This window comes from Ammodytes marinus, assembly GCF_949987685.1.
Source record: "Ammodytes marinus genome assembly, chromosome: 13".
In the NCBI taxonomy this organism is placed as follows: domain Eukaryota; kingdom Metazoa; phylum Chordata; class Actinopteri; order Uranoscopiformes; family Ammodytidae; genus Ammodytes; species Ammodytes marinus.
Window position 1 is genome coordinate 12,929,747 of NC_137217.1, and position 13,409 is coordinate 12,943,155.

The following is a 13,409-nucleotide window of genomic DNA, read 5'->3' on the forward strand; positions in this document are numbered from 1 at the left end:
AGAGTCACCACTTGTGATTATAGGTTTGAATTTGAACAGGATTGGCAGCACTGCTTGCCATAGAACTTGTGGTTGCAGACTCCATGCTGGGGTACCAGGTAACACCAGTTGAAGTAATCCCTACACGCAACATCTGCAGAGAAAAGGTAAAAAAAAAAGAAAGAAACATGACTCATGAAAGCTGGTTTCTATTCTGCCAGGGTTTAACAACTTCAGTCTGCATGGACTACGGATTGCAAGAGGCTCAGTTTGCGTGTGTGTAAGCATCAAAGCAGTTGCTACATTATGTCAGAGCTTCAGTATACCTTTCTTCTCAGGTTGTGGGCAGAAGTTGGTGTTGCAGGCCTGGGACATTGACGGTTTGAGATGGAGGGCACAGCCTGGAGACGGCTTCCCATGGACCAGACATTGGACCGCCCTGGCCTGCACTCCTCCTCCACATGTCACTGTGCACTGTAGGGTACAGAAAAAACAACAACACCTTGATGAGGGATGCTCCTAAAGTCAATGACCACGTTACGAAACACAGTCTCTGCTCGACTGCTCTGAGTTCATGTACCTGAGACCAAGCGGACGACTGCCACTCGGCTTGAGGTGGAGGTTGAGGGAGGGGCTGAGGTGGATATGTGCGTTGATGTGTGCTCCATCGGTGGACTAGTGGGGTGGTGCGGACAGGGCACTCAGCCAGGTTACAGGGCCTCTGGAGCTCTACTGTGGGCTTGGGGACGTGGTGGCACTTCTTGGCAGCGAGCTCTCTGTATTTTCCTGCGGTGTCCTGTGTTTAGGAAAAACCAAACACATACATGTATTCAGTCAAGCTAAAAGACACTCTATAACATGACACCCTTTGGAAAATCATTATTTATAATAACAATTGAATTAATATCAGTACAACAATACAGTAACAAAACAATAAAATGAAAACCCAGGTTGTAACAAATGGACATTTGAAGATAGGGGAATGCAAAGCAATACACTGTCACAATTAATGCTTAAAGTTACTAATGAATGAATTAGGAATGGGTATTTTGCTTTATTTGAGTGACCACAGCAGTTATAATACACACCTTCTCTGCACATTTGATGAAGCGCACCTGAGAGCCACGACCACAGGTTACAGAACACTGGACCATCGAAGAAGGCAAGGGACAGAGTAGAAATGGAGGAGGAGAACTCGATAAGTGATGATTGTACATGCTGCATCACTGCTGCAGTATATATATTTTACTTCAATATAGTCTTATTACTGCTCTTGAATTACCTCTTGCCACGTGGAGACAAACCACTGCACTTTGCGCTGTTTCTGGCAGCGTTTGATGAAACAGGATTCTTGACTGGGGGGCTTCTGCAGGCCCACGCACAGGCCGTCTGACAGTGTGCGTGTCTGGGCACCGGGGTTGGTGCTCGTACACAACACTGTCCTCTTCTTCAGGCCGTTGCCACACTTGCGAGAACACTGCCAAATAAGCAGAAACACGAATGGGATTATATTTGAGTGCCCTTAAATGCTTTAAGCTATTCCTTTAATGATTAATATGTTTTTATGATGCAATAAAAGCAATAACAGAGTATTGTTAATTATTTTGTACATCCATCATGAAGGCAGCTGACCTACTTTCTTTCTCCTAAAAGTGAGGATTTGTGTAAAGGAACACCAGATTTGACATAATGTAGCTATTAAATGCATGGAGAAAAAAAATCTCACAGGCCAAATATATCTTAACAAGCCAACTTTTCACATAAAGTATTTCAGCATGGCTACCATATATTCACATTCTCCACACAGTGACTTATTGTGCTTTGCTTCCTTAATGATTCCAACCATTCCCCCAATATTCATTCTGATCCCCTGCACACATCTTATGGCATGCAAATCTTGAAAGTGTCTTGTCGCATCCAACAAATGGAGGATGGTTTGGGAGGGGGGGGGGGGAGGGGATGGGCTGTGCCGGAGAGGAAGTAAAGTGGACACCATTTGTGGCAGGTAGTTAAGGATATTTGGGTTGAAACGGCAGTTAAAAAAGGTTTAACGGTGGGACCAAGTCACAAGGCACAATGTGTAGCAAATTGGACAGAGAACAAAACACCAGAGGTTGTCAGTGGGCACATTTGTACTTTTAAAACCACTGAGATTACTGTCATAAAATGTGGTGAAGCCATCAATGCTATAGGGTTCACTTAACAGCACAGTATGTACAACTCTGACTAGTGATTGTGCAACGTTGTACTACGGCGGATATCTACCACCACAATACTGACTTGACATCCATGTATAATCACTGTGAAAATTCTCATTGTCACACCACATCACTTTGACGCATTTTTTTTACCTGTGACCACGGCCCAGGGGTCCACTGGGGCGGGCAGCTGTGTGCGTTGCAGCCCTGCCTCCTGGCTGGTGTGGGCTGGGCACAGTGAGAGTCAGCCAGGTCCTCTATGTCGGTCTGGCGGGTTCTTTGGATGCACTGGACCTGCCGCGTCTGCTCCCCTCCTCCACAGCTGCGGCTGCACAACCCCCACGCTCCCACTGACCAGCTGGGACAACACAACACAACACAAGCCACGCTGAGTCAACAATGCACAGCTCCTCAATCACTTACTTTATACTCAAGAGCGGCCTGCGGGAATTCACAAATTACAGGATAACTTCACGATGAGAGCAAGTGATATATAGTACACTCTTTGCGTTGTGTCTAAGCAGCCACTGCTCTTCTCCAGTGGCCCCTGCAGCTTCTTTCTTTTTTTCAAAGTAGAATTGACTGTCAAATCACAGAACTCTATATGTATGTAACAAAACCAAGACTAATTAAACACACGTGTCTTTCTTAATTTGTTGTTGTTGTTGAGTAAAGCACAATCCAAAAAGAAACTCCTTGGCAGAAAATACTATTATTGTGAGTAGAAAATTAATAAAACTGGAAATAGGATTATTTGTCTCTTTGTGACCGCAGACAAGTTGGTGTGGTACAGGCCTAACTTGTCGGGGTGTTGGATATTTGGTCATGGATGATTGGCTTCAGAGCAAGTCGCAACAGCCAAAATACCAGGCTTTTTAAACTGTAACTTAACCTCACTGAACATTATTAAACCCCCTCCTTGCCTAAACCCAGGCCCCCTTGTCAGCACTAAATCTAAACCACCACATATTTCTCTCATAATTACCCCCATTCATACTGTACACTCCTTACAAATACAAATGTTGGCAATTACAAGAATGTGGTTTTTTGTTGACATAAATCAACCATAATTCATATGAATACATTTGGACAAACAATCTGCGGACCCTGATGCATGAACAGTTTTGGACAGTATGGTTTATGTTATTTTCGGTGCATTTTTTTTCTCCAAGCATGTCTAAAACGCCTAATCCTTGAGCCTCCTATGCTTTCTCTATTCCTGAAAGCCTCACTGCATCTATCCCAAGTGACCCCATACTGAAGGTACAGGCGGCTAATCCCTCATCACACACTCCGTCATTCTCTCCCTCAACTTCACCCCGACGTACCCAGCAAGCCTCCTAAGATCCACCCCAAACAACCCAAACACATTGCTGTCAGCGCACACAGTTGTATATACGAACAGTCTAAACTTTATTTGTGATAATTCGGTGCTTCACTTGCTTGGAATGTCGAATAAGAAGGATGAGATGAGAGTGTAGCTCTATAAGGCATTATGCAGTACGTGCTCTATCGAATCTAAATAATTACGGATGGAGAATTTCCATCTGGTTTTATATGTTGCGGCTTGTCAGGAGGAAGATACAAACTGTCGTATCATCACAGGACGTTTTGAGGGCGGATGGGGTGAATGTGGAGAGACACTCTTCTATTCAGCTGTTTACATCAAACATTCAACTCAGTGATCAACACACACATGTTACATATTTAACATGATGTCATGATATACAGTATATTGATATATATATATAAATATATATATATATATATATATATATATATATATATATATATATATATATATATATATATATATATATATATATATATATATATATACACACACACACAGTATCTGAGGCCCTTGGCACAGACATAGGAGCCAAGCCCTCATGGTTTTACTAAATACATCACCAATTACCAGGTTTTAGAGCAACATCGTGTCTCGAGAGCCGAGACGAATGTAGACACATTACGCTTGCCTTGTTGGCTTCAAGAGACGGGAACTTCAATACATATTCTTAATTTGTATTTCTCCATACATATTTAAATACCTTAACTGTACAGGATTTCTAAGGTGCATGATGTGTGTGTATGGTAAGATGATATTGTGCATTTATTATGTCGGAACGTTGACCTAAACTTAGCCGTGTTGACACCATAATTTGGCATTCTTAATGAGATCTTATTTTGACTCTCTTACAACCCTAAGATACATCTCGGTTATTAAATGAAAGTATAGTCGTCTGGCCTGCAGCGAGATAAAGATTCCTATGTGGTAGACGAAGGTGACATGTAGAGCTTTAGGTAATACTGAAGGGCTTGTACCACGGATTCATCACTGCGACCCCACTGGCATGTGTATACTAATATACCGATTAATGCCATATCAAGTTACAGCCCACCTTGTGATCTTTGCCTTGACTTTTATTTGTGAGTGTTATTGGAGGAGGAGTAAGCTTCACACTCTCTGAACAGAAGCACGGGAGGATCAGATGTCCTGTGAACAGCGTGTCAGGGAGCCTCTGTGGGCATTAAATAACCTCTGACCAGTGTTTATGGCTGTGCCAACCGTGCGGGTGTCTACGCTGTGTGATAAAATGATATCATGCTCTAAATGTGAGTGGGCATCAGAAATCTTTTTCCATGATGTAATGCCTGTCCGGTCCAACTTAGTGGGGTGCAGACACAGCAGCACAAAATGACTGCAGGGCCTCAGAATAGTATTGACCAGCAGGGATGGCCTGATGACCACAGCCAGCTTGTCTAGTCTAGCCTGCGTGTTTTGGTCGGTCAGCACATGTTTCGTCTCAGCTCACAGTTTATGCACGACGAGGGGCCCACAAACTGGATCAAGCACTTTGAAAAAGTTGTCCAGATGCTCAGTCAAATAATATAAAAAAAACACTCACACACACATGCATTAGAACAATGTGTTTCAGCTCAGTTCAACTGAAAATGTTACAGGCACTGGCTGATTAAACCCTGCAACAGAATAAGGATTTTGTCAGATACACACATGAACGTGATCAACCCAAACCCAAAACACAATACAACAGCACTGTCTGTACCTAAATCATATGCATGTTATGAACGACAATAAGACATCTGAGATATGTCTACACAGCGCTACAATACTGCAAAAAACTGTAATCAGAGTGCAAACGCCATGAACGGCAAACCATTGGGAAAAAGAATGATTACCTAATATCATAGCTGAGCAGATTTTATGCTGTAAAGAAAATCTCTGTTGCATCTGATGTCTGTATTAATAATTTAAAGGGTAATAAATAAATGCTGTTACCACCACCAAGAGTTCAGAAACCATGATTACTGTTTAGTACAGGGGTCTCCAACTGATCCATGAAAGGGTCGTTGTGGCTGCACGTTCTCATTCCAACTAAGCAACTCAACTCATTTAACTAATTTAATCAAATGAACTGTCTTCACACAGTTGATTTGTTGAATCTGGGCTCCTGCTTGGATGGAATAATAACTCGCAGCCGAACTGGCCATTTCATGGATCAATTGGAGACCACTAGTTTATATTGCCATTAAATATTCCTCTTCCTGAGAAAAGGATTTAATCATATGTGGATATCGACAACTATAAAGTATTGGTAAGTAGTAAATATTCAAATGATGCAGTAATATATAATAACACTCAGTAATATAATGGAAGTATATGAGATATTACAATAGCCAACATTCATTTTGCATCCCAAATACAAATGTTCCAAAGTCCTCAGACACTGAAAATATGCCCCATATGATGAATACAAAACATGTACACAGCAAAGAAGTTCTTTCAGAGCTTTACCAATACCTAGTTCCTCCCTCCCTCCCTTACACACACACACACACACACACACACACACACACACACACACACACACACACACACACACACACACACACACACACACACACACACACACACACACACACACACACACACACACACAAACATACACAAACACACCTAAGCAGCCCCAGCTGTAGATGATAAAGGAGATAAGCCAGATAGATGAGTGTAAACAGTTGTGAGATTACTTTACAGCCACCGTTATCACTGCTTCGTCCACACAGTGTAAACACACAAATCCATTAGTGACTAAATGCCGATAGGGATGAGTGTGTGTTTCTGTGTGTGTGTGTGTGTGTGTGTGTGTGTGTGTGTGTGTGTGTGTGTGTGTGTGTTTGTGTGTGTTTCTGAATGGAGAAAGTAAAGAAAGAGAGAAAAGGAACAAATTGAATAGACAAGCATCGACATCTAAGATTACCACGTGGCAGAATAGAAGTAGTGTTGGAGCGCGCGCAAAAGAGAATGTTTACATATTCATAAATGCTTTTAAAAAGATACAGACAGTGAGACACGCCGACAGCAGACTGAGATTAAAGCCCCAGCCCCACAAATCCCTTCTGAGCAATTGGAAGCACTGCGACCTGAGCACAACAGAGTTTGAATGACAGCTATCCTTGGCTGGCTGCTTTGTGGAATCACTGTGTGTGTGTGTGTGTGTGTGTGTGTGTGTGTGTGTGTGTGTGTGTGTGTGTGTGTGTGTGTGTGTGTGCGTGTGTGTGTGTGTGTATGTTTGTCTGTATATCCGTGGTAGAGCAGGGTTAGACAGGTCACGGAGAAGAAAGACGTCACATCAAAGTCTCCAGGTCATTAGGGTTATGTTTGTGGCTGAGCCTCAAGCCACCTGGGTAATGGACACTGGAGTCGTTGCTCTGTGTAGTGTGTCTGTGTGTGTATGTGTGTGTGTGTGTGTGTGTGTGTGTGTGTGTGTGTGTGTGTGTGTGTGTGTGTGTTTGTGTTTGTGAGCAGATAAGAGGTGGGACATCCGGTCTCACATCCGACCTCAGGCTTCACTAATTCAGAGACAGAGAGACAGAGGGAAACAGAAACAATGGGTGTGTGTGTTTAGAAGTTGCAGGGGGAAATGAAGCATCTGTTGTACCTACAGTATCCTTATGGATGAGTAAGCAGTTAAGTACTGACTGAAAAGTGGAAATGAAACAGTCACTGTCTCTTGATGCTGGATCACACACACACACACACACACACACACACACACACACACACACACACACACACACACACACACACACACACACACACACACACACACACACACACACACACACACACACACACACATAATTCTCAGCACAAACCCACAAACACTGAGCAAGAGTTTCCTGAAGTCCTCTTTTCCTGAATCCACTGGGATTCCATTTAGGCCTACCAATAGGAACATCATTACATTTCCCACTGTGAGCGTGGCATAGCAACACAATACATAACATGAATTTACTTTACATACACACATGTGTGTAGTAATATGTTCTTTTGTGTTATCTGATTTATTTAAGGGTATAACTGTCAGACCATTCACTTAGTCTTGTTTCAAAGTACAACTGACATTCAATGAGTTAATAAATATGAACATGCCATATTTCACGGTGAAATATTAGCTTCTTTATTTTTAGCAGTGTCGTCATTTATTCCCACAGGAGGTCACAAAGTTGTATACACTAAGTGAATGTACTAGTCAGTGGTTTCCAATCGTATCCCTCATGACCCCTCTGGAGGACAAAAACAATGTCACACTCACCTTGACAAATACAATGATTTCATATTCATCAACCCACATCAATGTTATAGCCATCTTGAAATTTCATTGAAATACCAATGTCAATGACATACATTTTTCTTTTCACGCGTGTTTCAGTTGTGTACAGTAAGCGAACAAATTGACCAGGGAAAGCAGCAGGTGGAACAAAAGTATTGACCATGACTCTGTTTGCGAGCAACACAATGTGTTTGACAGGTCAAAATGCATATTGATGCATTGTTTTAAAGCTACTGAAATTCAACACGTTAGTTGGGTGATACATTCTAAACCATGGGTTGGTAACTGAGCAACTCCATCTGCTGTATGAGGCCACAAGATGGGGCTAAAAGCTTCGAAAACAACAAGGAAGTTAGACGTTGTACTTTGACTGACTGCATTTGTGAATTACGACTGTTCAACCATAGAGCTGAAATATTTACATAAAGGAACATTTTACTGGACACAGGCTGTGTCATCTTGTCAGTGGACAAGTGGGAAGTGAAGCTTCCAATTAGTTAACATGTGTTTGCTTCGCTGAGCTTTAATATTCCACATTATAAAGTAACTAAAACATGTTGTGATGTGTTTAGTAAACACATCCTTAGTAACAGTAATTACCCCAATACAACCCTATAGTCATGGACTGTAGGTGGAGTACAGTGAAAGCCATAACATTACATTTGGTGGTCACTTTATCCAAAGTGCCTCACAACTCTATGAGTGCAGGCATTTCTAGCCTGGTTGAGAATGATCTGGCTGACAGTGGTGTGCTGTGATCACAGCACCATTTTTCTTTGAAATAGCACGAAAAGCAGTAATGCCATCAGAATAAACAGCACACGATGACACAAGGAACCACAAGCATGTCATTATTACTTAAAACGTTTGACCTAACAAAGCTCTGGAGGACACAGCTTACTTTCATGACGACTTTATATATTTATTTTCTGTCAACACCATTGGTTCTTTATGTCTGTGAATATGAGACAACTCTGTGGTCATCATGCAGGATTTTCCTACGATACCTGTTCCAAGACAACACAAAACTGAGCGAGAAGGAAATATTCAGCCACTGACACTGCTATGCAGAGGAAAGTCCCCCTTTTTGAGCAGATGTTGGTTACTACAAAACATCAGCAAAATGGTAACGTAACTGGGATTCCATGATTTCAGTGCTCATTACATAATATTGGTGTCCTATAAAATACTGTGAGAAAATATTTTTTAAACCGCGACTTTTATAGAGCAGGTGTTGGGACACGGATTAAAAAAGAGATGACTTCATGATGCCAGATTTCAAAGACAAGAATCCAGAAGAAAAGAGAGAGGGGAAGAGATGTTTAGGTTGCAGTGTCCATTGGGTGGGGTGAAGAGGGGACACTTAACATTGTTCCTTGGTAGTCTACAATTGATGAGAGGGTGAGACAGTTGGGTGGGAGTGAACTTGGTTGGTAATCAGACACCACCACTATCCCTGCCCTGCCCTGTCGTCTTCCTGTATGTGTGTGTGTGTGTGTGTGTGTGTGTGTGTGTGTGTGTGTGTGTGCGTGTGTGTGTGTTTGTGTGTGTGTGTGTGTGTGTGTGTGTGAGAGAACGAGACAGCAGTTAGTCTGCCCTTGGCAACATGATGGCGGCAACAACAGCATCATAAACCATTACTGCATGTTTCCTGTATATGTTATTTTATGGATACCTTATATGCATTTGACAAAAACTGTGACTCAAATACAAAAAAAAACCCTGTTCCACAGATCCTTGAACATCAAAAATAACTGTCACATTATGTTGCATTTCCAGCCATTTATCAAACACTACAATAGAAAGTGACTCATAACATTAGAGGTGCTGATGTCCAGATCCAACAATGCTGTATTGTGCCTTACTCAGGCATTGCCTTATAACACTGAGAACAAGATGAGAGTTCTCAACATATTTTAAAAGGCTTGGGTTGGCCACTGCACAACAAAACAGTTTTACCCGCCGGAGACAAAGTCACATTTGGACACAATACAACAGAATTTCTCTGGACACCAACAAAGATGAGATCAGCGTATCAACTAAACCCCTGTCTGCTTGTAAATCAAGGCACAACTTGTCAGCAGTGTCCACTTCATTTGCAAGAATTTGGCTGATATTTCAAACCATTGCCAAGAGCGGGGAACGCTCAGAAGAGTGGCACGGAGGAATTGACGCCTCAACAGCAGCTGCCCCCGGATAAATGCTGTTGTTACTTCTTGGGAGACAGGCATTACTTTGAGTTTCAATTAAAACGCTATATAAAATACGATGTATTGTTATTATTCGACTGTGACTGTGCTTGAGCTGTGCAGTAGTAATCCTGGTTGAGGCTCCCCGCTCTACAACTACTCTGCATCTATACAGCAAAAAAGCTTTTGAGTGGTATTTGTCACCTTTGCACTTAATAGCGCAGTTATGGATTTTCTCCATTTAGTTTGCGGTTGGAAAAATATTGTATGGTTGTACTGGTTTGTGTGCTTTGCTAAAAATTTCAGAGTGAACCAGGACATACACACTTACTATATAATGAATTACCAGAGGTTATATTGATAACTTGAAACAAAGTATACGATAATTGACAACCACATTTCCCACACCCCTCCACTAAAACAATGATTGTCCTATTATAGCTTAGCAACAGTAACTAAGCACGGCAGGCCTGTAAAGCTTTTGAATTTCTCCAGTCCACACATTTTATGTGTTGGGGTGGTAATAAGAAAGACACTTATGTATTTAAATTGTCTGGAGGGGCTGTCTCTTTCTAGCCTTTTCAAAGCCAAAAACATTTAGCTTTGATGCATTGTTATGTCAAAAGTCATGGAGAATTTCATACTAAATTCATTTTGTAGGGTTACATGTTCAGTAAAAAAAAACTAACAATAGCACACCACCTGTTTATTTCCACCACTGTATGGAAGGTGGTAGATACTACATCAGGCCAGTAACCCCAGCCAAATTCATCATCTCTGATACCGTTATTTTCACACACATGGATTAATCAACATCCGTATGGCTTTTTCTTTTCTAGTTTCTTTCCTTGTCTTCTACATCATGGATCATCAACTGGTGAGGATGTTGACTTGTTTCCCTATGTACTGCTAGTTTGCACTGGTAGCCATGGGAGAAGAAACTCATTTGGCATCTTTTCTGTTTCCTGTGCTGGTAACCTTTTCTTGTATGAGTTGCGTAGGCCCAAGAGATCGGGTTTGCGTGATATCTTAGGAATGATTATTCCAACTCCACATGCAGAAGAATGCACTCCGAGGAAGTAATACCTCAGACACAGCTGCTGTGGGAATGACAGACTGCTTCTCAGTTGGTCACTGCACAGATTAGATTGGTATTTAGAGGTTCTGTGGTTACTAGACCCATTGCTTCCGCTCTACAATGTGAACCTTAAAAAACATATAGGCTTAACTATAAATACATATTGTTCAACACTGTATTACTGTTGTGTATATTCAGTGCACTATGTCTTCAAAACAATCTACATCTACAAAATCTCATGTTCCCCGTTGTTAAAAGCAGCAGTGTTATCCCAAGAGCATCTTCCACTGATTGGTTTTCTGGCCAGGATTTTACCCTTCATGACACTTTCCAGAGCTGCACAGACAAGGGAGGGACATTTCCCCTGTGTGTGTGTCTCTATGTGCGTGGGTTCATACATGTCTTGTATGTCAACGGTCGCACCACTCCCTATGATGATGTTCGCAGCATTGGACCACGTTGACTGATGTTGGATCCACTAGCTTGGTCCTGTGTGTCAGCGGTACAGACAGTGACCGAACAAACTACGCATAGCCAATATCTGACAGAACCACACCCTGAAACCACCGAACCGTACCACTCTCATGGTATCACTGTACATCATACAAATGTGCTGGTGCCAGCCACGTGACAACAGTGGCATTATACAACATCAAAAAAGCCCTGCCGACTACATCAAAACGTAGGTGAACCTCAACATATTATAACTTTTACTACCCAACCACACATTCATCTTGAGCTTGTTTTTAGTGCTCCACTGTGGGAAATAAATAAATGATGAATAAATAAATGAAGCTGGAAGCTGGAAGTGCAATTTGTATACAGCAGTGTTTCCCAAACTACACATTCAAAAGGGATGTCCCCTGTGGGCCTTGATATGGCCAGAACTATCCTTTTGTAATGAGCTTGGGTCCCACATGTCAAAAGCTTTACAAGTCCTTGGCCTGCCGTGTTGAACAAACACAGAGGCTAACCGTTCCTGACAGTTGGTGAGGTATCATACTGAACTGGTTGAAGACACAAACAGAATATCCAGTGGAACCTCCCCTTCCTCCCAGTGTTTCGCACGTACATTTTGGCCAAAATGTGCGTAATTTTTTTCATGAGATGAGAGGAAAATGTCATCATCACAGAACAGGTGTGTTACTGGGCTGGGAAAAGGGTGGAGAGTACAGTCAACGCTGCATGACACCCTTCATTTGGCTTTATTATGAGGAGATGGAGTGGGAAGTTCGGAGGAGTTGACGAAACCAATAAACACCTCATTTTGACACTGCATGTGAAGGAATCGCAGAACAGATGTGTAGGTGTTGTAGACCAATAACACATGGCGGTCAGGAGGCGTGAGGGAGGAGGAAGGAGAAAAGGACAGAAGGTAGGAAGACAAGAGAGCAATGTCCAAATAGTGAAGTAGGAGCAGAGATAGAAATAAGAGACAGAGAGAAAAGGGTGCTAAGACAAAGAAGAGAAAATCCTTACAATGCCAGACACAAGATCAATTCTTCAGTAGCATGTTGAGCTTGAATAACTGTATCAATTCATTCAGCTGGTGGCTCCCAAAGCTGTCTCTTCAAGATCCAGACATGAACATGCATGTACAGAATGTCGAGCTGTTACAGCCAACAATGTTTTAGGCTGTCACATAGCCGAGAGTACAATCAATAGCGCTTCCTGGGTACGTCAATTTAACAATTGAATAATTGAAATACCCTCAAGTCTAGAAGTCTACGAGGGCCAAATACTCACTCATTTTTCATCTGAAAGTATGTATTTGGAAAATATGAAGAAACGTCTGCACCGTTCAAATACCAAATGTTTTAATGATTTCCAGACTGAGAGCGCAGATATATTGATGAGGTCATTCACGAATGTTTAAAGCCAAAGATTATGAGTGACGTTACTTAATTTTGAACTGAATGAGTTGTGATATTTAAATAACTGACACTCCAATCTTAATAACAAGGGTCTGCAGCCATGCTGACGGCTCTGTGCGGCTACTAATGTAAGAATGTTAACATACTGATGTTAAGAAGTTACAATGGTTACCATATTTAAGTTTAGTTAAAAGATTTGCTAAAAAGCACTTCAGGCAAAGTAAACCTGTTTTGCCGACAATTTTTTTTATGAACAAAAGCAATGGACAAATGATTTAATGTTTAATTTTGACCTTCTGATGAAACTGGATTGAAAGTCTGGGATTGGCCAAAGTGTTAACAAATCACTCTTAGGGGAACATAAATGTCTGTAACAGATTTTGTGGGAATCCATCCAGTAGTTGTTGAGATGTGTTATTTAATTCAAAGCATGCCGCTTGCTTGGCTCAAAA

General features: G+C 41.7%; 1 protein-coding gene across 1 annotated transcript in view; it reads right to left on the reverse strand.

Moving 5' to 3' along the window:
• adamts16 (ADAM metallopeptidase with thrombospondin type 1 motif, 16) overlaps nt 1–13,409 on the reverse strand; it is a gene marked incomplete at its 5' end in the record, with an annotated part of 128,566 nt that continues 115,157 nt past the window's right edge. Inside the window, 6 exons of the mRNA XM_080039537.1 lie at nt 1–133; nt 306–453; nt 560–775; nt 1,068–1,124; nt 1,262–1,456; nt 2,331–2,535. Coding sequence (XP_079895663.1) covers nt 18–133; nt 306–453; nt 560–775; nt 1,068–1,124; nt 1,262–1,456; nt 2,331–2,535 — 937 coding nt within the window. The 3' untranslated portion in view covers nt 1–17. The remainder of the gene's footprint in view (nt 134–305; nt 454–559; nt 776–1,067; nt 1,125–1,261; nt 1,457–2,330; nt 2,536–13,409) is intronic.